Source organism: Podarcis tiliguerta (genome assembly GCF_965153285.1).
Source record: "Podarcis tiliguerta genome assembly, chromosome: 17".
NCBI lineage: Eukaryota > Metazoa > Chordata > Lepidosauria > Squamata > Lacertidae > Podarcis > Podarcis tiliguerta.
The window spans coordinates 31,467,695-31,489,260 of NC_139550.1; the positions used below are offsets into that span (position 1 = coordinate 31,467,695).

General features: G+C 47.3%; 1 protein-coding gene across 2 annotated transcripts; it reads left to right on the top strand.

The window, feature by feature from the left end:
- Window positions 1-323: 323 nt before the first annotated feature.
- Window positions 324-21,277, top strand: LOC310668217 (TLC domain-containing protein 4-like). Of its 2 annotated transcripts, none has more exons than XM_083421235.1 (7): window positions 324-581; window positions 9,704-9,874; window positions 10,508-10,597; window positions 13,116-13,174; window positions 15,799-15,893; window positions 18,717-18,790; window positions 19,745-21,277. In XM_083421235.1, exons 2-7 carry the CDS (start codon window positions 9,720-9,722, stop codon window positions 20,034-20,036), a joined length of 765 nt encoding a protein of 254 aa, XP_083277361.1. In that variant the 5' UTR covers window positions 324-581; window positions 9,704-9,719; the 3' UTR covers window positions 20,037-21,277. The 2 variants fall into 2 exon arrangements, with proteins under 2 accessions (XP_083277361.1, XP_083277362.1); XM_083421236.1 differs by lacking the exon at window positions 324-581 and adding an exon at window positions 8,054-8,077 and having other exon boundaries at window positions 19,745-20,777.
- The last annotated feature ends 289 nt before the right edge of the window (window positions 21,278-21,566 follow it).

The following is a 21,566-nucleotide window of genomic DNA, read 5'->3' on the forward strand; positions in this document are numbered from 1 at the left end:
TAATAATAATAATAATAATAGGTACTCATGCTGTGGATTTACTACTAACAAGCTGCGTGGCGAGGCTTATTTGCTGGTAAAGTAAAATAAAACACCGCCAGCCTCAGCTGATTGACTAGGCTGGCCTCAGAGCGGCTTTCTCTCCGGGTTCGTGGCACCGCGCGCCCGGCCGGGTGCAACGACCTCGCGCCCCCGCTCGCTTTGGTCTGCCCGCTTCCCACGCCCCTTGGCGGCGTCTGCGGGGCGGATCTGGGCGGGAGCGAGGGCGGCGCGGAGGCCGCCGGTTGGAGGAGGCCGGGGAAGCGGGGCGGCGCTGGCCTCCTGTGGTCCGGCTGGAGAAGGAGGAGGTGGAGCCCGGGGGGGGGGGAGTGTCGCCTGCCTGGGGCCCCCGCCGCGTCGCGGGCGTCTCGGTGTCCCTGCGCAAAGCAGCAGGCGCGGCCGGAGGGAGGTGCGTGCGCCTTTGCGCGTGGCGGCGCCGAAGGCTGAGGCGCGAGAGCCCGGCAGGCGGGGACCTCCAAGCGGCCGGACTGAAGCTCGGACGTCGGGCAAGCGGGAGCTGGAGGGGCTCGGCTGGGTGTCAGGTGGGTCTTGCGAGCTGTTCGCCCCGGCGGGGCGCGAGCAGAACCGGCTTTTGGAGAGGCTCTGTCCGTCGCCAACCGTCCTGCTTTGGGGACGAAGCGTCTCCAAGGTCCCTCTTGGAATGGGCAGCGTTTAGTGGGGAATTCAGGCTGAAACGGAGTCCCCTTTCCCCCAAAGCGAAGGACATTTTGTTTTCTCGTTATTGCGCAAGGAAGTCAAAGCGTTGCTGCGACATGCTGTGCGCTTCCGTGGCTGTCGAGGGCTACCGGTGGCCACGGCGGCTGGTTGGAGGGCTGTGCGCTCCGCCTCCTCCACAGCTGGAGGCGCACGGGCAGCTGTGCGTCTGAATACCAGTTGCTGGAAACCGCAGGAAGGGTCTCTCGGGTTCGGATCCTGTTCGCTGGTTTCCCATAATGGGCATCTGGTTGGCCACGGTGAGAACAGTGGGTTGGGTGGTCCATTGGCCTGATCCAGCACACTCTTCTTAGGGGGCCCAGTTAACGATCTTTCACCGGCCCGGGGGCATATTTCTCTGGTTCCGCGATAATATCTCCTACTACCTCCCCATCCCGTTTGAATGAAGAGAAGCCGGAGAACTGGCTCCTCGACCTTTCTGGTAAACTGGGACCTTGGGGGTGAATTACGATGGCAAATACGTGGCAAGAGGGAGACGAGTCCCGTGGCAAAGGGAACCGCAGCCTCAAAAAGGGCAGAGAAGCCTTGAGTATGTTTTGCCTGCATGTATGTTTCAGAGCATCATTAACAGAGCAATCCAGCAAGTAAAGTCCTATAGAGGCACAGGGAGCATATTTTCTAGAAAAAACAACTTTACTGCTGCAGTTGTATGGCTGAACATGCTTTCCGCTATGTATGTAGAATCCTTTGGAATGCAGGTTTTGGTGTCCTCGGGTGTCTTCCCGTGTAAAAGTTGGGGTGTCTAGGCGACGTTTCGACGAGGTCTCACTCGTCATCTTCAGGCTGGTGCTTTCGGCTTCTTGTTACTGGAACAGAGCAGGATCTCAGTGTTTGAGTTCCTATAAATACTGTTGAGGAGGTGTGGTGTATAGCCTCCAATGTTCTGGGCAGAGAGGAGGTTCCCAGGCTAGTGTGCCTTTTCTTCTTTTGTTCCTTAATTACTTGAGGGATATAAATGTAAATAAGTGTGAGATCACTTGATTTGTAACAGCCAGCAGCATGTGTAGGTGGTTTTAAGCCTACATATTTAGCTTTAACCAGTGGTGTCCAAACTTTTTTCAAAGAGGGCCAGATCCAAAGGGCCAACCAAAGTTGTTGACCTTTTTTTTAGAACTGAGGTTGTTGAGCTTTTTTATGATTGAAGTTTTTAGGGCCGGTAGTCCGGATTAGACCCCCAGAACAAACTTTGAACATGCCTGCTTTAAGCTGTGGTCCTAGACACACTTTCCTGGGAGTAAGAGCCTTTTAATTCAGTGGGATTTACTTCTGGGCTGGCATGCACAGAATTGGACTGTATGTCAACAATTGAGCAAGTTTAAGCCGACCTGTTGGAGTGTACATAGGAAGGCTCATTGCACAGGTTAAAACTTCCATCTGAGACCTGTAAGACTAGAAGAAATTCCAAAGGTTATTAGGTGATAGGTACTGTGATGTGTCCAAGAACATAAAAAAAAAATTACCTTCTGCTGAGTCAGGCCGTTGTCTATAATGCTAAGAATTCTACCTTGATTGGCAGCAGCTCTCTGAAAGCTTGCACATGCGTTTTCCCCAACCCTGCTTCCTGAGATTCTTTGACTAGAGAGCCGCAGGCTTAGCATGTGCCATGGTACTGAAGGAGGAAATTCCTCAGCTGAAGTGCCATAGCCAAAATAGGTGCTCTTTGCTTTTATTTATTTATTTCTGTTGCAATATCTATATACCGCCGCCTTTGATAGCTCTCCCACAGTGGCTTACATAAACATTCAAAACCATAAAATATAACTGAAAGCAAACCATTAAAAAAACAAAACGGCAACCTAGGAACAGTACATGGCTGAGCTGAGCAATTCAGATAAAATAGATCAAAACAAAAAACCAGCAGCAGTTTACACAATTAAGTAGTTAGACCAGTACTTCAGTTAAAACTAGATTTTATTTCATGGGAAGGTGATATGCAGAGCCGGCCCTCACCTGTAAAAATCTTCATGCAGGGGTTTATGGCACACCTGAGCAGCAGCTGGAAGGCATGTGGGTTTGGATATGGCATAGAGCCATGCTTGCAATCCCACCTGTCTCTTGGAACTGCATGGCTCCGCATCTCAATAGATCACAGCAAAACCACCCCAGGATATAGGGACCTGCATATGTGGTGTAATATACATAAGAATGTCCCTGTCATATCCCTTGGGCTTGACTAGTGTCACACTTGCTTAAATGGTTGTTGGACTACAACTCCCGTCATCCCTGACCACTGGTCCTGCTGGCTAGGCATGATGGGAGTTGTAGTTCAACAACAGCTGGAGGCCCAAATTTAAGAAACATTGTTAAGCTCATGCAAGAACTTCTGCTGACACAGTGGGGGCTTTCTATCCTCTTCTCCCCCTGTGCTCCTCTAAATTGTCTTGGGGGGGTTGTGTGCCGGGAGACCCCCCCCCCCAAAAAAAAAAACAGCACACAGGGCTAATAGTGAGGAGAATTTTGTATGGCAAGCTGAAAAAGCTTCTGTTGATGGAATGATTGCCATAGCACTACACCAATTTCCTCCACTCAAATTCATAGATACCTCCTACTGGAAGGGGACATGGCTTAGTGGTAGAAGACGTGTTTTGCACGCAGAAGGTGTCAGTTAAAGAGAGAAAACTGTAAAACCTTTTGGGAGATGCGTAAGTGGTGGTGGTCAGCTTGTATGAACAGGAGCCTCATTGCAATCATTTGAGAAGCAGAACAAATCTATTGCAAAATTCAGTACTAGCAACACAACTCAAAGTAGGATGCTGACAAATTAGTACCGTATTTTTCGCTCTATAAGACGCACCAGACCACAAGACGCACCTAGTTTTTGGAGGAGGAAAACAAGAAAAAAAATATTCTGAATCTCAGAAGCCAGAACAGCAAGAGGGATCGCTGTGCAGTGAAATCAGCAATCACTCTTGCTGTTCTGGCTTCTGGGATAGCTGCGCAGCTTGCATTTGCTCCATAAGACGCACACGCATTTCCCCTTACTTTTTAGGAGGGGAAAAGTGAGTCTTATAGAACAAAAAATACGGTAGTTAAGAAACTGCCTTATATGAAGCCATACCATCACTTCAGCTGTACTTTCAAGGACCTTTTGCACATCCATCACTGCCTATTCACTCAATGAGGGCAGGGGAACGGGCAGCAAGAAGGAGCAGCAGCAGCAGGATGGAATACCTTGGGAATGGCAGTGAAGCCTTGGCCCAGGCATGAGCCTCTGAGGGAGTCCAGCAGTTCCAACCCTTGCTACCTGCCCTGCTGTGAAAGAAGGACCAAAGGCACTCTGAAATGTTTAGCCTGGAGGAAAGAAGATTAGGAGGGCAAGATTAGGCTGTTTAGTTCAGAAATATTTTAAAGGATTTCAGAAAGAAGAGAGGGAACAGCCATTCCCTATGTGAACAGCAGCAATGGCCATGAATCACAAGGAGGTTGGTTTGGGGTCAGTTCAGAACAGATATCCCAGAGAAGCTGTTGGTCTTGCTTGAATTTTTTTCAAGGAGGGGACAGTCAGAGAAAGATTGAACAGACATGTGTTGGGTAGTTAACAGCACACCTTGTTGTACTGTTTTAGAACCAGTTCAAGGTTGTTTTTTCTTGTGATCACGCTCACAAATTTGTCGTAAAGTAACTGTACGAGCGGGTGGCGCGTGGGTTAAATCATAGAGCCTAGGACTTGCCGATCAGAAGGTTGGCGGTTCGAATCCCTGCGACGGGATGAGCTCCCGTTGCTCGGTCCCTGCTCCTGCCAACCTAGCAGTTCGAAAGCACATCAAAGTGCAAGTAGATAAATAGGTGGTATTACCTTCTCTGGCGGGAAGGTAAACGGCATTTCCGTGTGCTGCTCTGGTTTGCCAGAAGCGGCTTAGTCATGCTAGTCACATGACCCGGAAGCTGTACGCCGGCTCCCTCGGCCAATAAAGCGAGATGAGTGCCGCAACCTCAGAGTCGGTCACGACTGGACCTAATGGTCAGGGGTCCCTTTACCTTTACCTTAACTGTACGAGTTCATCCTGGGTCTGTTTATTCAGAAGTCAGCCCCACTGAATTAAATGACAGTTGCTAACAAGTAAGGGTACAGCCCTCTAGTATGGGAGTAAATGCCAGTGAAATCAATGGGACTTCGGAGTAGTCACTGTTTAAATGTGCACAAGGTTGCAAGCTTAATCTCCAGCTGCCCTGTCCTGTGGCAGGCCTTTGCAACTCCTTCCTGGAATCTGGGCTTTGAACAGGATGCACCTTGATCAAACAATTCAGTCCAGACCAGCAAACATAGAAATAAAGCCAGCCAAGCACATTTCTGCTCTGCATCCAGACCTCTGTGCAAGATGCCCTTGAGAACTGTGCAGAGACCAGGTGCAGTTGTGTGACTTCTGCATATGTGGACGTTGGGGGAGTGTTTAGAAATCCTGCAGCCATTGGAAGTCTGTGAATCTAGAGCAGATGCCCATTTCCTCATTCTGCAACACACATGTTGGTTTCAAGGCAGTTTCATGTTCCTCTGGTTTCCAACATGAACATGTGTTTTTGAACACCTGGCAAGTATTTTGTTGTTCTCAAATACACTTGCCATATGAACATAGGGAGCTGTCTTAGTCAGGCCATTAGTTCTGACTAGCTCAGGACTGCCCACTCCAACACTCATAATTCATTCAAACGAAACGTTCTTCCTATAGGCTGTAGCTTCCATATGATTTGGGATGCCTCTCTGCATTATATGTCCCATAGGGCCTTGTACATCTCCACTTAAAGGAGCTCCAATAGCAGAGTTGGGGAAGACCCCAGTACCTTGGAGAGAAAAGTAGCGGACTAGACTAGGCAAGCTAATCGTCTGACACCAAACTATAGAGAACTGCCCAATGTAGGAGTCAGATAGGAGAGAGGGAGACCTGGGCAATCCATTGAGAGGAACACTCTTGCCCTCATTTGATGGGCCTGCTTTTTGGAAGGACAACATGATTACCACACTACCAATTAAATTCTGCTGTGTGGAGCTGCAGGGGAATATTGGGTGTATTCCATGCCACATTCACAGTTGATAGAAATAGCGGTGCGATTGCAGGTACCTGGCTTGTGCTGTGCATGGACTGATCATGTGCTCTAGATTCCTTTGGAACGAATGTGGGTTCTGATCTGAGGCAGACGAGCTGGTGTGGGGCAGCATGTTCTCTAAAAGGTTGCTCTTATCTGATAAGATTTGTCTCTCTGCTACCAAGTTGTTGCTTTCAGCTACTGGAGGGCACTTAATAGCCATCAGGCCGCTCCTCTGCCTCTAGCTGGCTAAACTTTCATCAACAACTTTTTCTTCCAACTCACAGAGCTCTATAGTGGGGTAAAGGTAAAGGTACCCCTGCCGGTACGGGCCAGTCTTGACAGACTCTAGGGTTGTGCGCCCATCTCACTCAAGAGGCCGGGGGCCAGCGCTGTCCAGAGACACTTCCAGGTCACGTGGCCAGCGTGACATCGCTGCTCTGGCGAGCCAGAGCCGCACACGGAAACGCCGTTTACCTTCCCGCCAGTAAGCGGTCCCTATTTATCTACTTGCACCCGGAGGTGCTTTCGAACTTCTAGGTTGGCAGGCGCTGGGACCGAGCAACGGGAGCGCACCCCGCCGCAGGGATTCGAACCGCCGACCTTTCGATCGGCAAGCCCTAGGCGCTGAGGCTTTTAACCACAGTGCCGCCCGCGTCCCTAATAGTGGGGTAGGAGAACTGAAAAAAATAAATAATGCCTGCCAACCAATGCACCCCTTTGGTGTCATGTGCTACCAAAGGGGTACATTGGTTGGCAGATGAGAAATATATTTGCATTATTTTCAGCTCTCCTACCCCGCTACTTGGTAGTTGTACTCCCAATTGCCCTAGTCTCCTTCCTACACACACATATATTTTCTCATATTATTTTCCTTCCGTGAAAATTCATTATTTACTCCCGTCCTCTTGTAGCTATTGTCTGCTGACCCCTTTAGTCTTGTCTCCTCGTTTCTGTCTAGTTCTGAGAGAATCACCTTTTTCGTCTCTGATAATACTCCTGTCTCCCTTCGTTCTTGGGAGTTTCTACATGCATGTTGAGCACCCAGCCTGGAACCCCCAGATTCTCTTTCCACACAACTTCCTTCAGCAGCTACCTTTGGTCAAATTTTCTCCGCATTGTGACCCTCTTGATCTTGTGGAAAGAAAGGCTGCTCCAGACAATCTTTTTATTGAGCATTCAACCCGATTTACTTACACTGGTGTTGTATGAGACGCAGCAGAGACTGTATTTTTTGAGAATACTAAGGAAAAACCATCTTCCGCAGAAACTGCTGCTTGCCTTCTATCACTGTGCCATTGAGAGCGTGCTCACTTATGGCTTATGTGTGTGGTACGGAAGCTGTACTACCCAGGACAGGATGGGGTTGCGCAGGGTTGTTAAGGCAGCAGAGAGCATTGTTGGCTGCCCACTCTCCACCTTAGAGCAGATTTATGCCACAAGGTGCCATAGGAAGGCACTGGACATAGTAAAAGATCCATCGCATCCTGGTCACTGTCTCTTCGAGCTCTTGCTGTTGGGACGGAGATACAGGACGATGAAGACAAGAACGAGCCGTCTTAAGAACAGCTTCTTCTCCAGAGCGATCTCGGCCCTGAATGGGAAGCCCGGACTTTGAAAGTCATCTAATCTCCCTTGCTGTATTATACTATATTGTTTAATTAGTGTTTTTATGGAGCAGTCAAGTAATTTCGTTGTCCCCGAAGGGGGCAATGACAATAAAGATATTATTATTATTATTATTTCAGCTCTTTATCGAGCATTCACCCAAATCTGTTTGCACAAAGGTCTTTCCATCTGTCAGTCATGAGCCCAAACTTTTTAGTCCATTTTGCCACCAATTTCCTAACTGCACGAAGCCTGTGTGTTTGCTGTTCTTTTTTACAAGTGGATTTGTTGTGACAGTGCTTTAATTATGCACATCTAAATTTCCAGTATGCGCCTGACTCTTTCCTGCTAAGCAGTAGCAGTCTGGAGGCAGCTTCCTTCCACCTCTCCATCAGCCTTCTCATCTCTCTTATTCGGTCACCAAGATAGTTCTGGAACCTTTTGCCTCTTATCCTCTCCTTCCTCTCTCCTTCCTTTCCTTTGCCTCTTCCTTCAGTGTTTCAGCCTCCTCTGTGCTTCACTCCTTCGCTCCTCCCTCCCTTAGCTCCCTTCATCCCACTGATCCTAAGCCCAAGCTCACTTCTACAGTATACAGTATTTCACTTCATCTGCTCCACTTCGTGCGCAGCTCAGGAAGTCTCCTGACCCTTGCCAGCTGCTCTTGACACTGCAGGTTTGTTTTCTATGCATCTTAATGCAGCTGATTCTTGCTAACCAAAATTACCGTTCTTCTCCATTTTTAGGTCTTCCCACCCGCATTTTGGATATTAAGAAATAACCTGTTTTCCTTCTCTCCACCCATTTTGCACCAGATCTTCCTCCTTTACATTTTAGAGGCTCTTTTCTTGCCTGGACTTCTTAATCTCATTAGTCTTACAGATCCCTCTTGTCTTGCCTGATTCCCCTTTTTCTTCTTTCTGCCAGCATTTAGAACCTGTCGTCCAACTGGACGTCACCAGCTATATTCTCTGTGTGGGGGTCATCAGTGCACATTCCCACCTTTGAAAGTTTTGCCTGTCACTTGCTGCTTAGATTGTTCTGGGTACATAAACCCCTGAGGGAGATCTAGTGACGCTTATCCCTTTGGCATGCTTGCAATTCCTTTAGATAACACGCCTGATCCCCTCCTAAGCTGCCACTTAGTTGTGCTACTTGTGCTTCCTATATCGTGCATTTTACACCATGTGCAGCCATTTAATCCTTATGGTGTTATGACACACTGGTCAAGCCTAACTTTGCCCCATATATCAGAGATGGAACTTCTTCCCCACCATCACCACTTGGTCCATGCAGTGAATTGTCAGCCCAGTAGTGGGCACTCCCACCCTGTTCTTAAAATGGGAATATATGTGCCATAGCAAAGCATATAACCAAATGTTCCTGCCTTGCAATTCACAAAAATGTGACTGTCTAGAACCGGCTCCATATCTGTGGCTGCATCAATCAATGAGTGGGACAGAAGCTACAGTCCTTCAGAGCTTGAGACTATGAGTCATTTGCAATATTGCCTGTGGCAGAGTAAACTGGAGAGACTGGGCTGTGTGTAATCGACCCTATAGTGCTCTCAACCCAGGCAGCAGTTCAGTGCCCTTTGCTATGTGGCTTTGAGACCAAAAAGACTTCCTCTGCTACCCCTAGTGTAGCAGTTCTCAAACCTTTTTTCTTTCTTTCTTTTTTGGCAAACCACTTGACAATTTATTGGGCCTCGGCTGACTACTGAATAAGCCAGTTAATCTTGGATAGCTCAGTTGTTGTTGTGGTGCTGATAATGCCAAGGTTGCAGGTTTGATCCCCTTATGGGACAGCTGGATGTTCCTACATTGCAGGGGGTTGGACTAGATGATACTTAGGGTCCCTTCTAATTCTGTGGCGGGAAGGTAAACGGTGTTTCCGTGCGCTCTGGCTTCTGTCACGGTGTCCTGTTGCGCCAGAAGCAGTTTAGTCATGATGGCAACATGACCTGGAAAGCTGTCTGTGGACAAATGCCAGCTCCCTTGCCCTGAAGCGAGATGAGCGCCGCAACCCCATAGTCATCTATGACTGGACTTAACTGTCCAGGGGTCCTTTATCTTTTCTTTACAATTCTATGATTCTATGACTATTTAATAAACTTTTATTCAATGTCAAGATCATGGTCAAAGCTAGTGTCACTTTAGAAAAATCAAGTGCGGGGCCAAGTGCAGATATTATTTACTCCAAACACATGAATCTGGTGAATTTGTAGCCCCCCCAACTCTGTTCTGCCTCTCCCTCCCCCCCAGCTCTCCACACACACCCATACACATTTGTCTTCTTGCAGGTGTTGCTGAGACCCAATGGAGGACTCCACCCGCCTGGGCTACTGTATTGTGGCTGGCAGCTTTGTGGCCTTCCAGTTCTTCTTCTCCGCTGTCAGCCCACAGTTATCTTTGTCGCTGAGTTCCAGATATTCCACCCTTCCATCAGTCAAGCAGAACGAATGGAATTCCAGGTACAGGGGTAACTTGGGTTATAAACACCTCAGGTTACAGACTCTGCTAACCCAGAAGTAGTACCTCAGGTTAAGAACTTTACCTCAGGATGAGAACAGAAATGCTGCGCCGGTGGCTAAAGTGGTACCTCAGGTTAAGAACGGACCACCAGAACGAATTACCGTATTTTTTGCGCTATAAGACGCACCAGACCATAAGACGCACCTAGTTTTTGGAGGAGAGAAACAAGAAAAAAAATATTCTGAACCCCAGAAGGAGAGGGATCACTGTTCTGGCTTCTGGGATAGCTGTGCAGCCTGCATTCGCTCCATAAGACGTACACACATTTCCCCTTACTTTTTAGGGGGGGAAAGGTGTGTCTTATAGAGCGAAAAATACGGTAAGTTTGTAACCAGAGGTACCACTGTATAGTATGTTTAAGTGGTTGGGGAGGGGGGACGTGGAGAGTCCTGCAGCTCTCTCACACACTCTCAGCTAGTTCAGTTTGAGAACCATTCCCCGCTTAGCATGTGAGAAGCCTTGGAGCATCGCTTGCTTTGCAGGAAAGAGATGAGAATGTGTACACATGTGGGGGGGGGGAGTGACACAAGCACTGCAGTCCTGGGGTAACCCTGTCTTATCCTCCTCCCTAGATGTGTGTCCACCCTCCATGCTGTGATAGTCGGCCTCTTCTGCCTCTGCATCCTTTGGTTTGACGATGCTGTAAATGCCAACCCTATCTGGTAAGAAGGAAAGGCCCTCCTGGCTTGCTCGCACACTTCCTCTGACCACTTTGCTGTCCAGGCTTGCATGTGCAGATTCTTCAAGTCTGCCCTCCCCAGAGAGAGGGGGGGGGGGAGGAAGAACTGGTGCATGTGAGCTTGATGGGACACATTGTGCTAGGAAGGCATGAAGGGTTGTTTTGTGTCGGGGAAGAATAGCCCCTTGTGTTTCTTGAGATTTAGGATTGCGGGAGGGGGGCGGGCACAGCTTCTGGGCCAGGGCTGGCAGTGGGCCTAAAGAGGTGTTTATGTTGTTGCCCAAGCCATACCCCCCCTGCTCCCTTCCTCCCTCCCGCTCTGCTTGCAATGCACATATCCATGCCTTTCTTTCAGTTAGCCTCACATTGCTCCTGAGCTTGGCTGGCTAAGCGAGTCCCTAAAGCTCCGCAGGCATTTTGGTCTGCACCCTGGTATTTCTGTTCCTTTCTTACCAACACATCTGTGACCCTGACTAGTCGACTTCACCATCTTGGAGCACGCAGCCCACTGTCAGCTTATGTTCAATCCGGCTTAGATTCACCAGCTACATGTGGGATATTAGCTGTGTACGTCTTTGTGGTAACATAAGGCTGTATCCAAGGGATGCGGGTGGCACTGAGGGTTAAACCACAGAGCCTAGGACTTGCTGATCAGAAGGTCGGCAGTTTGAATCCCCACAATGAGGTGAGCTCCCGTTGCTCGGTCCCAGCTCCTGCCAACCTAGCAGTTTGAAAGCACGTCAAAGTGCAAGTAGATAAATAGGTACCGCTCTGGCGGGAAGGTAAACGGCATTTGCGTGCGCTGCTCTGGTTCACCAGAAGTGGCTTAGTCATGCTGGCCACATGACCCGGAAGCTGTACACCGGCTCCCTTGGCCAAGAAAGCGAGATGAGTGCCGCAACCCCAGAGTCGGCCACGACTGGACCTAATGGTCAGGGGTCCCTTTACCTTTACCTTAAGGCTGTATCCAGACCAGCCCTCAACCTGAGGGTTGTGTAACCACAGTCACCGGCATCAGGGTTGTCAGTGATTGGGGAAAGACCAGGTTTTGCTCCCACCTTGTTACAACTTCTCTCTTTTTTTTGTTCTTTCTCCCACAGCAGCAGCTAGCTCCTATTGTCCAGTTTTCATCAATCCTTACAGTCAGTTGTAATCTGTGAGGGAAAATCTTAAAGACCAATGGGTGTGTTTTATACAGTTTCAACAACAAGGAATTGGGCGGGGGGACTGCTAGAGACACAGCCTCCTTTTCATCTAGAGATGGTGATCCTATGACCTTCCAGAAGTTGATGGACTGCAAGTCCCATCAGTCCTGACCAGCATGGCAGATGGTGAGGGATGAGGGGAAATGCTGTATCTCGACACTATATAGAGCACCGGTCACCAACCTTTTTGGAACAGTGCGTACATTTCAGATTTTGAGAGAGCTCTGGGTGTCCCAGACAGAAAATAGCTGCTGTGGGGAGAGGGTTTGCCGTAATACAAAATGGCTGCCATGGGGAGCATAGCATAACACATGATTATTATTATTATTAATAATAATAATACCCTGCCCATCTGGCTGGGTTTCCCCAGCCACTCTGGGTGGCTTACAGCATATCTAAAAACATAAAGCCTTAAAAACTTCCCCAAATAGGGCTGCCTTCAGATGTTTTCTAAAAGTCTGATGGAAGGGCATTCCACAGGGCGGGCACCACCACCGAGAAGATCCTCTTCCTGGTTCCCTGTAACTTCGCTTCTCACAGTGAAGGAACCAGCAGAAGGCCCTCAGAGGAGGACCTCAGTGTTAAGGATAAAGTCACCCCTAACAACATTACACTTTCCTTGGGAAGTCACCTATGTCCTGCTGGTCTTGATTGTGGAGTTCGCACAATATTGGTTACACACACAACAGAGAGAGAGAGAGAGATGCTGTTGCTGTTTATGGAACAGGGAGCATTCCTCAGTACCAGGAAAAAGATTGAAGGTAGCTACACAACATTCATTCTTATTTGAATGAAATTTCTAAGGAGGTGCCTGCACATTTTGCCTCATAACTTCCTTCATGGGGGTTGGGGGGGTAGGAATAGAGACTTAGAGTCTGGGGCACCAGTGAAAGCCTTTTCAGGCACAAGTTGGCAACCCCTAGTATAGAGGGTCATAGGTTACCCATCCCAGCTAGTTGTTTGTCATCACTTAGTCTAAACCAAACATGTAAAATACAAAAGCATGGCAAGAAAGAAAGACCTGAAGATGTTTCATGGTGATGGAGCAAAGCAAGGGCCTCGTGTCTTTTTTCCCTGCAAGCAGACAGTATGAAAGACTCCCTGCATTGTCGCGGACAGTCCATTTTTGCCCAGCCTCTCTTACTGAGTCAGGGAGGTCTTTCCCATCTAACACCATGTGGTGCTTCTTGCATGTGAGAAAGAAAGAAACTGGCACCTGTTGAAGTAGGGTAGATGCATCTCCCAAAAGCAGATCCCTCGCCTCTTATCATTCTCCCACTCTTTCATCCTTTGCAGGGGAGACCCGTGGCTCGTCAAGCTGAACATAGCTGTCACGTGTGGATACTTGCTGTATGGTAAGTATCATGGCCCCCATTTCATTGGGCAGGCTAGAAAGGCCAAGGCTGGTAGCAGGAGGTTTCTGGGGAAGCTTGCCGTTCCCCTCACCACAGCCACAGTTTGCCTTTCTATTCCTTGGCCTGCTACCATCAGATGCCATTGGGGATATCTCACCCTGACCCAAGACCCATTAAATTGAACAGGAAAGGTGCTTGTATACTGAGGCATTCTCAGTGGATTGGGCCCCAAAGAATCACCCTCAAACAAAACATAGGAGCTTGTGCTTCCCCACTTCCCATCTCATAGTGAAGGGGAAGTTTGGACTGCACAGAAAGAAGAAAAGCTTTGCAGCTGAGGCTGTGTAGGAAAAAAACCATACTGGTGTGTGTTATCTGCTGCCCTGTTTGCTTGTTTTATGTTTCTTATTTTGTTGTGCTGTTTATCTATTGTTTTTATTGTGGTTATTTATAGCTTCACTGCAAGTCCTTCTGAGCAGCTTTTAGGTGCAAAAGTGGAATAAAAGGTGTTTAAATGTTTTGGTGTTTTTTTTAAGTACACAATCACTTGTGATGTACAGCATCTTTTTTGCTGCCAGTTGGTGAATTTCATCCAGCGATTTAGTTCTGGGAGAAGTGAATTTGAAGCCCTGTTTCTTCTGCCAGGGAGTCTCTTGCAGCCTCCATCAATTCACTCTCACTCTTCTCGGTTACCCGTTGGTAAAGTTTTTATTTACTTACTTGCATCCATATCCTTCTTCCCAAGGTGGCAAACATGCAGTTCCCAGGTGATCTCTCATCCAGGTAGTGAATGATGGCCTCATGTGCCTTCAGACAAAACTCTGGAAATCACAAGTTATGTCAATACAATAACACACAAAAAATATCATAGAGCACAGAGCTCCTCTGAATTCCATTGCAGACCCAATCCACACTTCCCAGACCAGATCAGAATGCAACAATCTTTTTGATTTTGCACCTCTCTGAGTTTTGCAATTCAGTCCTTACCTAGAAACATGCCACGGCATATTAAAAATGTGTCTTTTAGGATAACATATATATAGAAATGTGTATATTGAGATAAAATATGTACTTAACCCAATAACATTTTCAAACATTTTAACGGGAAGGTTTTTGATGTCTGATGTTTCATTATGTTTTTATACAGTGGTGCCTCGCAAGACGAAATTAATTCGTTCTGCGAGTTTTTTCGTCTTGTGAATTTTTTCGTCTTGCGAAGCACCACTGTGCATTGATGGTTTCCCATAGGAATGCATTGATGGTTTTTTAAAAAAGGCGCAAGACGTTTTCGTCTTGCGAAGCAAGCCCATAGGGAAATCCATCTTGCGAAGCAACTCAGAAAACGAAAAACTCTTTCGTCTTGCGAGTTTTTCGTCTTGTGAGGCATTCGTCTTGCAAGGTACCACTGTATTCTGCTAGAAGCCGTCCAGAGTGGCTGGGGAAACCCAGCCAGATGGGTGGGGTATAAATAATAAAATAATTTATAATTTTATAAATAACCAAAATTATCCAAATCTGGTATAATAATAATAATAATAATAATAATAATAATAATAATAATAGAGACATTTGCTGGATGCAGTGGGAATGGGTTTGTTAGCCAATTAAAACAAAAACAAAAAACCAACCAATCTGTTGTTTATAGAGTTCTGAGAGGCTTAATTTGCGGAAATTCACATTCCGGTTTTTGTCAAGGTCATTAAAGAAAAGGGGAAAGTGTGGTCCAGGGTGAAGCAGGCCCGTAGGGCAGAGGAGAATACAGTGGGGAGGATGCAAAGTTCTTGGAGTTGTTCTGGATGAAGAAAGCTCATCCCAAATATTGGGATCCACGCTTAGTTCTGGAAGAAGGCTGAAACACCCTCTGTATTTCAAAGGATTATTATGATGTGATGGGGACTATATAAGGTTTTTAGATTTCCTCAGTGGTAGGTAATATGTGAGAGGGGAGGGAGAGAGGTAAATGTCTCAATATAAAGATAGTGTAATGGGTTGTTTTTTAAAAAAATGGTTGTATTGTGTGATGCTACTGAGTAGCTGCCATTGGGGCCCAGACTGCCAACACTCTCCTGTACCACTAGCAGATGAACATAAAGCTACTAGCTGGTCAGTTCGAATCCCTGCGATGGGGTGAGCTCCCGTTGCTCTGTCCCAGCTCCTGCCAACCTAGCAGTTTGAAAGCACACCAGTGCAAGCAGATAAATAGGTACCACTGTGATGGGAAGGTAAATGGCATTTCTGTGCGCTCTGGCTTCTGTCATGGTGTCCCGTTGCACCAGAAACGGTTTAGTCATGCTGCCCACATGACCTGGAAAGCTGTCTGTGGACAAACGCCGACTCCCTCAGCCTGAAAAGTGAGATGAGCGCCACAACCCCATAGTCACCTTTGACTGGACTTAACCGTCCAGGGGTCCTTTACCTTTTTAACCTTTTTTCCTACCCCATTTAAATCTTCACCTTTTAAATCTCTGCCTGCAGGTTGGCTGTTAAAAGAAGAATCACGGGGTCAGGGGTGAAAACATGTTGGCCTTGCTCTGTTACTAGCCATGCATGAACCTTGTATTCCGCCTGCTCATCTCCCAGTAAACCTTCCTTGTGCGTATGTTGTGTTGTGTTCTGAATTCTAGATCTGTTGCTGCTAGTGCGGTACTGGAGGACATTGGGAGATTCGCTTTTCGTTTGCCACCACTTGGCAGCGCTATACGCTTATGGATACGTGTTGGTTAGTTCCAGAGTCCTTTAGCTATTGGGGAGGAGGGAGGGGGAGAGGTTTCCTCTTATTCTTCATTCTTGTTCCTTTTTCTAAAAGAAAAAAAAAACACCATTCTTAATCAATCCCTTTGCTTCACTCTTCTCTTCTACAGCTTTCAGTGCTGCATCGTTCCATCCCAATCCATAGAAACCGGCTGTCATTAGGGCAAAAAAGGACATGGTCTGAAATCTGGACCAGGGAAAATAAAGAGAATTAGCATAGCACAGACTGAAATCCCCCCCCCCCCCGCTTTCAGTGATCAGTTGGCTGAGAAATATAACTTCCATATGTCTGAGAACTCCTGATTTACTTTTCATTTCCATGCTCCAGGAACTTTTAAAAGAGAGAGACAGAGAGCGTGTGCGATGGGGAGCAACCATAAGTATGATTACTCAGAAATAAGTCCCGTTAAGTTAAATGGGATTGACCCACTAATTTGTGTGTTTAGGATTGCAGCCTAAAAAGGTGTTGTATGGAAATGAAATATAAAGTATAAAGACAGTCCCTGCCTCCGGGTTCACAGTCTAGAACAGGAACGACAAACCTGTGGCCCTCCAGACGTTGCTGAACTACAACTCCCATAATTCCTGACCTTCAGACCAGCTGGGTGGGACTAAGGGCAACAGGAGTCCATCAACATCTGGAGGACTACAAGTTATTCATCCTTGGTTGAGAAGAACAAGATACGCTAGGAAGGGAGAGGGACAGACATTTTGGAAGCATAATGAGAAGTAGCATTGGTATGTCACATTAAAGAGGAGGGGCAATGTAAAAGTTTTTTTATCCGGGTTTAACTTTTTATTCCATCACTAAGCTCTTTGTGATATGGTGGAATTATTTCCCCCTCATCAGAAATAACCACCACCACCAAAGTTAATTTATTAATCAGCTTCCTAAGCACAGTCTTAAGGTGATTTACACATGAAATAATGAAAAACTCAAAAACAACAAGCACATTTAAAACAAGACTAGAAGTCTTAACACTCGTGGGGAAGACCTGTTAATTCAGCTGATAAAGCCAGAACAGAAATATCTTCAACTGTTTCCGGAAAGTGCAGACACCGGGCGCCTGTCATATCTCGTATGAGGAGGTGGAGAGTCCTGTTCAAGAGGAATCCATGTGTGCTTCTAAGTTGTGCTTGTTCTGCTCAGCCATTGATTGATTTAGCAACCTTGGAGGAAGAAGTGTTTCCTCAAGACTCCTTACCTCATCTGCAGAATAGCCATTATAACGTAGGCTGCCTTCTACATAGGCATTTATTTACCTGCTGCTTATATGCCAAAATGGCTTCTAAGCACTTTGCAAATATAAAATCAGTCCATAATTAAAATGCACAATAACATTGAAACATTCTTACTTAAAATATACAGTAGAACGAACAATTAGAAAGCATAAAATTAAAACCGTTAAAAGCAGTTTAAAAAAACCAATCACATGTTCGATTCAAGGGAATGTTTACTTGGCTAGAAAATGATAAGGAAATGTTGGCATCACATTGAGCCTTGAGGTTAACATAACAGCAATCCTTTGCACACTTACATGTGAATTCAGTGGGAAGAAGAGTCCACCATCTCTCATGGATGAGGCTATGCTGCAATCTCGTCATACTCGGAAGTTAGTCCTGCTAAATGAAATGGAGATTTTTCACAATCAATAGCAGAGTTTGTGTTACTAGTAAATGGGTTTAGAGGGTGGTCAGGCCCCAACACCAGATTAATATAACTTCAGCCCACATCTGAGGACTCCTGCCCCCAATGCTGACTACCTTGCCCTTTCTGGCTCTTTCTCTTTCCTGAAAGCATTAACTCTTGAATCCCCTGTGGTCATTCTCCTGTGCACAGCCCAGCCTGCTCCTTCATAGCAATACTCCTCTCAACAGATGCCCCTAAAATTCTCGATTCATTTCAAGGGGAATTGAGCAAGAAAAGGACCCATGAGATTGTGCCTGTCTTCTGACATGCAATTAGGCATTTGTAAGGGACTTGCTAGGGACGTGGGTGGCACTGTGGGTTAAACCACAGAGCCTAGGACTTGCCGATCAGAAGGTCGCTGGTTCGAATCCCCGTGACGGGGTGAGTTTCCGTTGCTCGGTCCCTTCTCCTGCCAACCTAGCAGTTCGAAAGCACGTCAAAGTGCAAGTAGATAAATAGGTACTGCTTCAGCAGGAAGGTAAATGGTGTTTCCGTGTGCTGCTCTGGTTCGCCAGAAGTGGCTTAGTCATGCTGGCCACATGACCCGGCAGCTGTACGCCAGCTCCCTCGGCCAATAAAGCAAGATGAGCACTGCAACCCCAGAGTCGACCACGACTGGACCTAATGGTCAGGGGTCCCTTTACCTTTACCTTAAGGGACTTGCTTGGATGGATTCGCAACCCAGCCCAGTAAAGTTGCTTACGTATTGCATGCTAGTCATGTTGCTGAACTGGTACAGTTCACACACAAAAAAGCAGGTATTGTGGACCAGCTTCTATTGGTATAGATATACACAGGTTTGGCAGGGTCCTGTTGGATGGACGGACATTAAAATTTTTTTGCATCATTCAGGATGGAAAAGCCCAGTGACCAAGGCGTGGGTGGAACCAAGGAGTCTGGCTGTGCTGGTATTCTGCTCTGCTGCTCTCTAACACTTTCTCTGCTTGGCTTCCTTGCTGTTGAGAGAAAGGGAGGTTGGGCTCTCTGCTTGGTACCTGAGAGCTGCCTGAATCTTCTGGCACTGGAAAAAGCAAGGCCTTTGGCACTGTCTTGGGGAACAGTGAGGCCAGCATCTCAAAGTTTCTCTTTCTGTTCCCACAGAGCCGTGGGGTGCTGCCTTACTTTGCCAATTTCCGTCTCCTCTCAGAACTCTCCACGCCCTTCGTGAACCTGCGGTGAGTTTTCTGATGGAGTAAGTCAAGGGTTTTTATGGTTTCAGAAGCTTCTTCACAAACCTGTGGCATCCATTCGACAATGTGGGTCTGCATATCCTTTTCATAGCAAAAGGAACAGGCTTGTGGAAAGCAGCTGTTCTCCAGGCCCCTCACAAGGAGCCATAGTAAAGCCCCTCACTTCCTAAACGGCCTTGGCCCAGTATACCTGAAGGACTGTCTCCGCCCCCATCGTTCAGCCCGGACACTGAGGTCCACAGCTCAGAGGGCCTTCTGGTGGTTCCCTCCCTGCAAGAAGTGAGGTTACAGGGAACCAGGCAGAGGGCCTTCTCAGGGGTGATGCCCACCCTTGACATCCCATCAGATGTCAAGGAAATAAACAACTACCTGACTTTTAGAAGACATCTGAAGGCAGCCCTGTTTAGAGAAGTTTTTAATGCTTGATGTTTTATTGTGTTTTTAATATTCTGTTGGGAGCTGCCCAGAGTGGCTGGGGAATATATTATTATTATTATTATTATTATTATTATTATTATTATTCCACAGTCAATATCTTAAGTCCTTTGGGTGGCCACCACTAAGGAAGCTCAGCTCACTCCTGATCCCTTAATTCTAGAGGAATTACCATAGGTGGCCCTGTGTTCCACCAACCAGTGAAGCTTAATGGGGGACGCAGAGGGCACCCCCTTGAATTCATAGCACTGACCCCATTCAAAGTTCAAGAAACTGCTGAGAAAATGGCTACATCGTTCTATCTGAGAGAACCATGGCTGATTTAATGCTGCTGAATTCTTGGTTCCCCATACCTCACTAGAGGTCTGGAATAATCCTGTGGATGACTTGTGGTTTTGCTTTCTTCAGAGAGGTGGAAGGAAGGGGTGGCATCTTCCAGGGCAGCCCCCCTGGGCGGTTTTTTTATATATATACATTTGACACAATACTTTTGCCTTGTCTCAGGTGGTTCCTGGATGCAGTTGGCTGGCCACGCTCTTCCTGGGTCGTCTTGGCCAATGGCCTGGCCATGATGGTGGTCTTCTTTGTGGTTCGGATTGCCGTCATCCCCAGCTATTACATGCAAGTCTACTCCTGGTATGGGACTCCTGAGTATGAGCGCCTGGGCCTGGGTGTACAGCTGGCCTGGATCGGGCCCAGCCTAGCCTTGGAAGTACTCAATATGGTCTGGATGTATCGCATCACCCGGGGCTTCTACCGAGCCGTCTGCCGGTCCGTGTCTCGCAAGGCAGCATGAGGATGTTGAGAACGGGGCAGTACTTGGTCAGGAACACAGAGACTCTCAAGTACTTCTGGACCATGCTGGATACTCCCCCTTCTAATGCCTTTAGAAGCCAGTAGCCATAGGAACTGCTTCTGACCATCCCCTTGGCCCAGGCAGACAACCCTGGATCCACACAACTGGAGCATTTGTTTGTTTTTTCTTCCATCATCTTGGCCACCCTGAACAGAATGAGCAACTGGAGAACAACATCCATCTCAGTTTTGGGGATGGACTTTCTGGGCATCTAACATGGTTTGAAATGTATAGTTTAAACTCTTTCTCTGTGTGTGAAGCACAGAAATATCCTTTGGCTCACATGGGTGGGCGTGGAGCAAAGAGAGATATAGCTGGATCAACAGTTGTCTGGTCTTTGTGGCTTCGGGCTTAGACTGTGACAGTGTGTCTAAACAGCTCATTGCCTTGTTTCAGCTACATGTCTATCAGTTGGAAGGAAAAATATGCACCATTGCCTCCAGGGTAGAGGGGCCTGGTTTTCTGTTGGACGGATACTTTAGAAGAAGAGAGAAGGGACGAATGGAAACCGTTCCCACCACTTTGCCCAATGGCTCTTTGTTCTTTTATAGAGGTATGTTGGGAGAATGAATTAGGCTGAATGCATAGAGGAGGAAACTGTGTCAAGCAAGGCACTGAAAATGGAGGATTGTCCATGCTTGGACAGCAGTAGTAAATACTGGAAGACAGTGTTTGGAAAAAGGTGTTTCCACTCTACCAGGTTGGGGTGAAACTTGACATTCCTTCATACCAGGGTCCTCAGAACACCGTCCTCAGCAAAACAAGGCTTCATAACTCTCTTCACTTGGGCATAACCATGACACTGCTCTAGGCTGGGCTCGCTTTTGTTCTGAGAGCTCAAAAGTAAAGAGGTTGACACAAAAAGGCCTGAGCGGAACTAGTTCAAAGCAAACTGTGAGGTTGTTGGGGGTGGGCGGAGCCGACCCAGTTACCTTTCATAGGAGTTACTCCAACAGGTGTTGGCTGCCATTCTGAACCCAGGCATCTCTCCTTGAGGCAGCATCCCTCTTCAGGGGAAAATTGCATCATTCCAGCACAATACTGCAATATTCTGTTGTATGTCAGTCGTAATATTGAGTGTAGCAGTGTGGATTGTGGCTTCCTAAAAGTCACTGATAATGTCATGTGTCACATGTGAACATAAGAAGAGCTTGCTGGATCAGGCTCATATATCCCCCCCCCCCCCAAAAAAAACCACGCATTGTGTGCATGGCAAACTGTGACAGCAAGGCCCCAGTTGTGGAGATCTGGTGTTGTGAGTGTCACATTGCTGCTGAACGTGGGAAATAGATGTGTCCCATTCCTCTGTTACTCCAGTATATCTGAAGGAGCGTCTCCACCCCAATCGTTCTGCCCGGACACTGAGGTCCAGCGCCGAGGGCCTTCTGGCGGTTCCCTCACTGCGAGAGGCCAAGTTACAGGGAACCAGGCAGAGGGCCTTCTCGGTAGTGGCACCCTCCCTGTGGAACG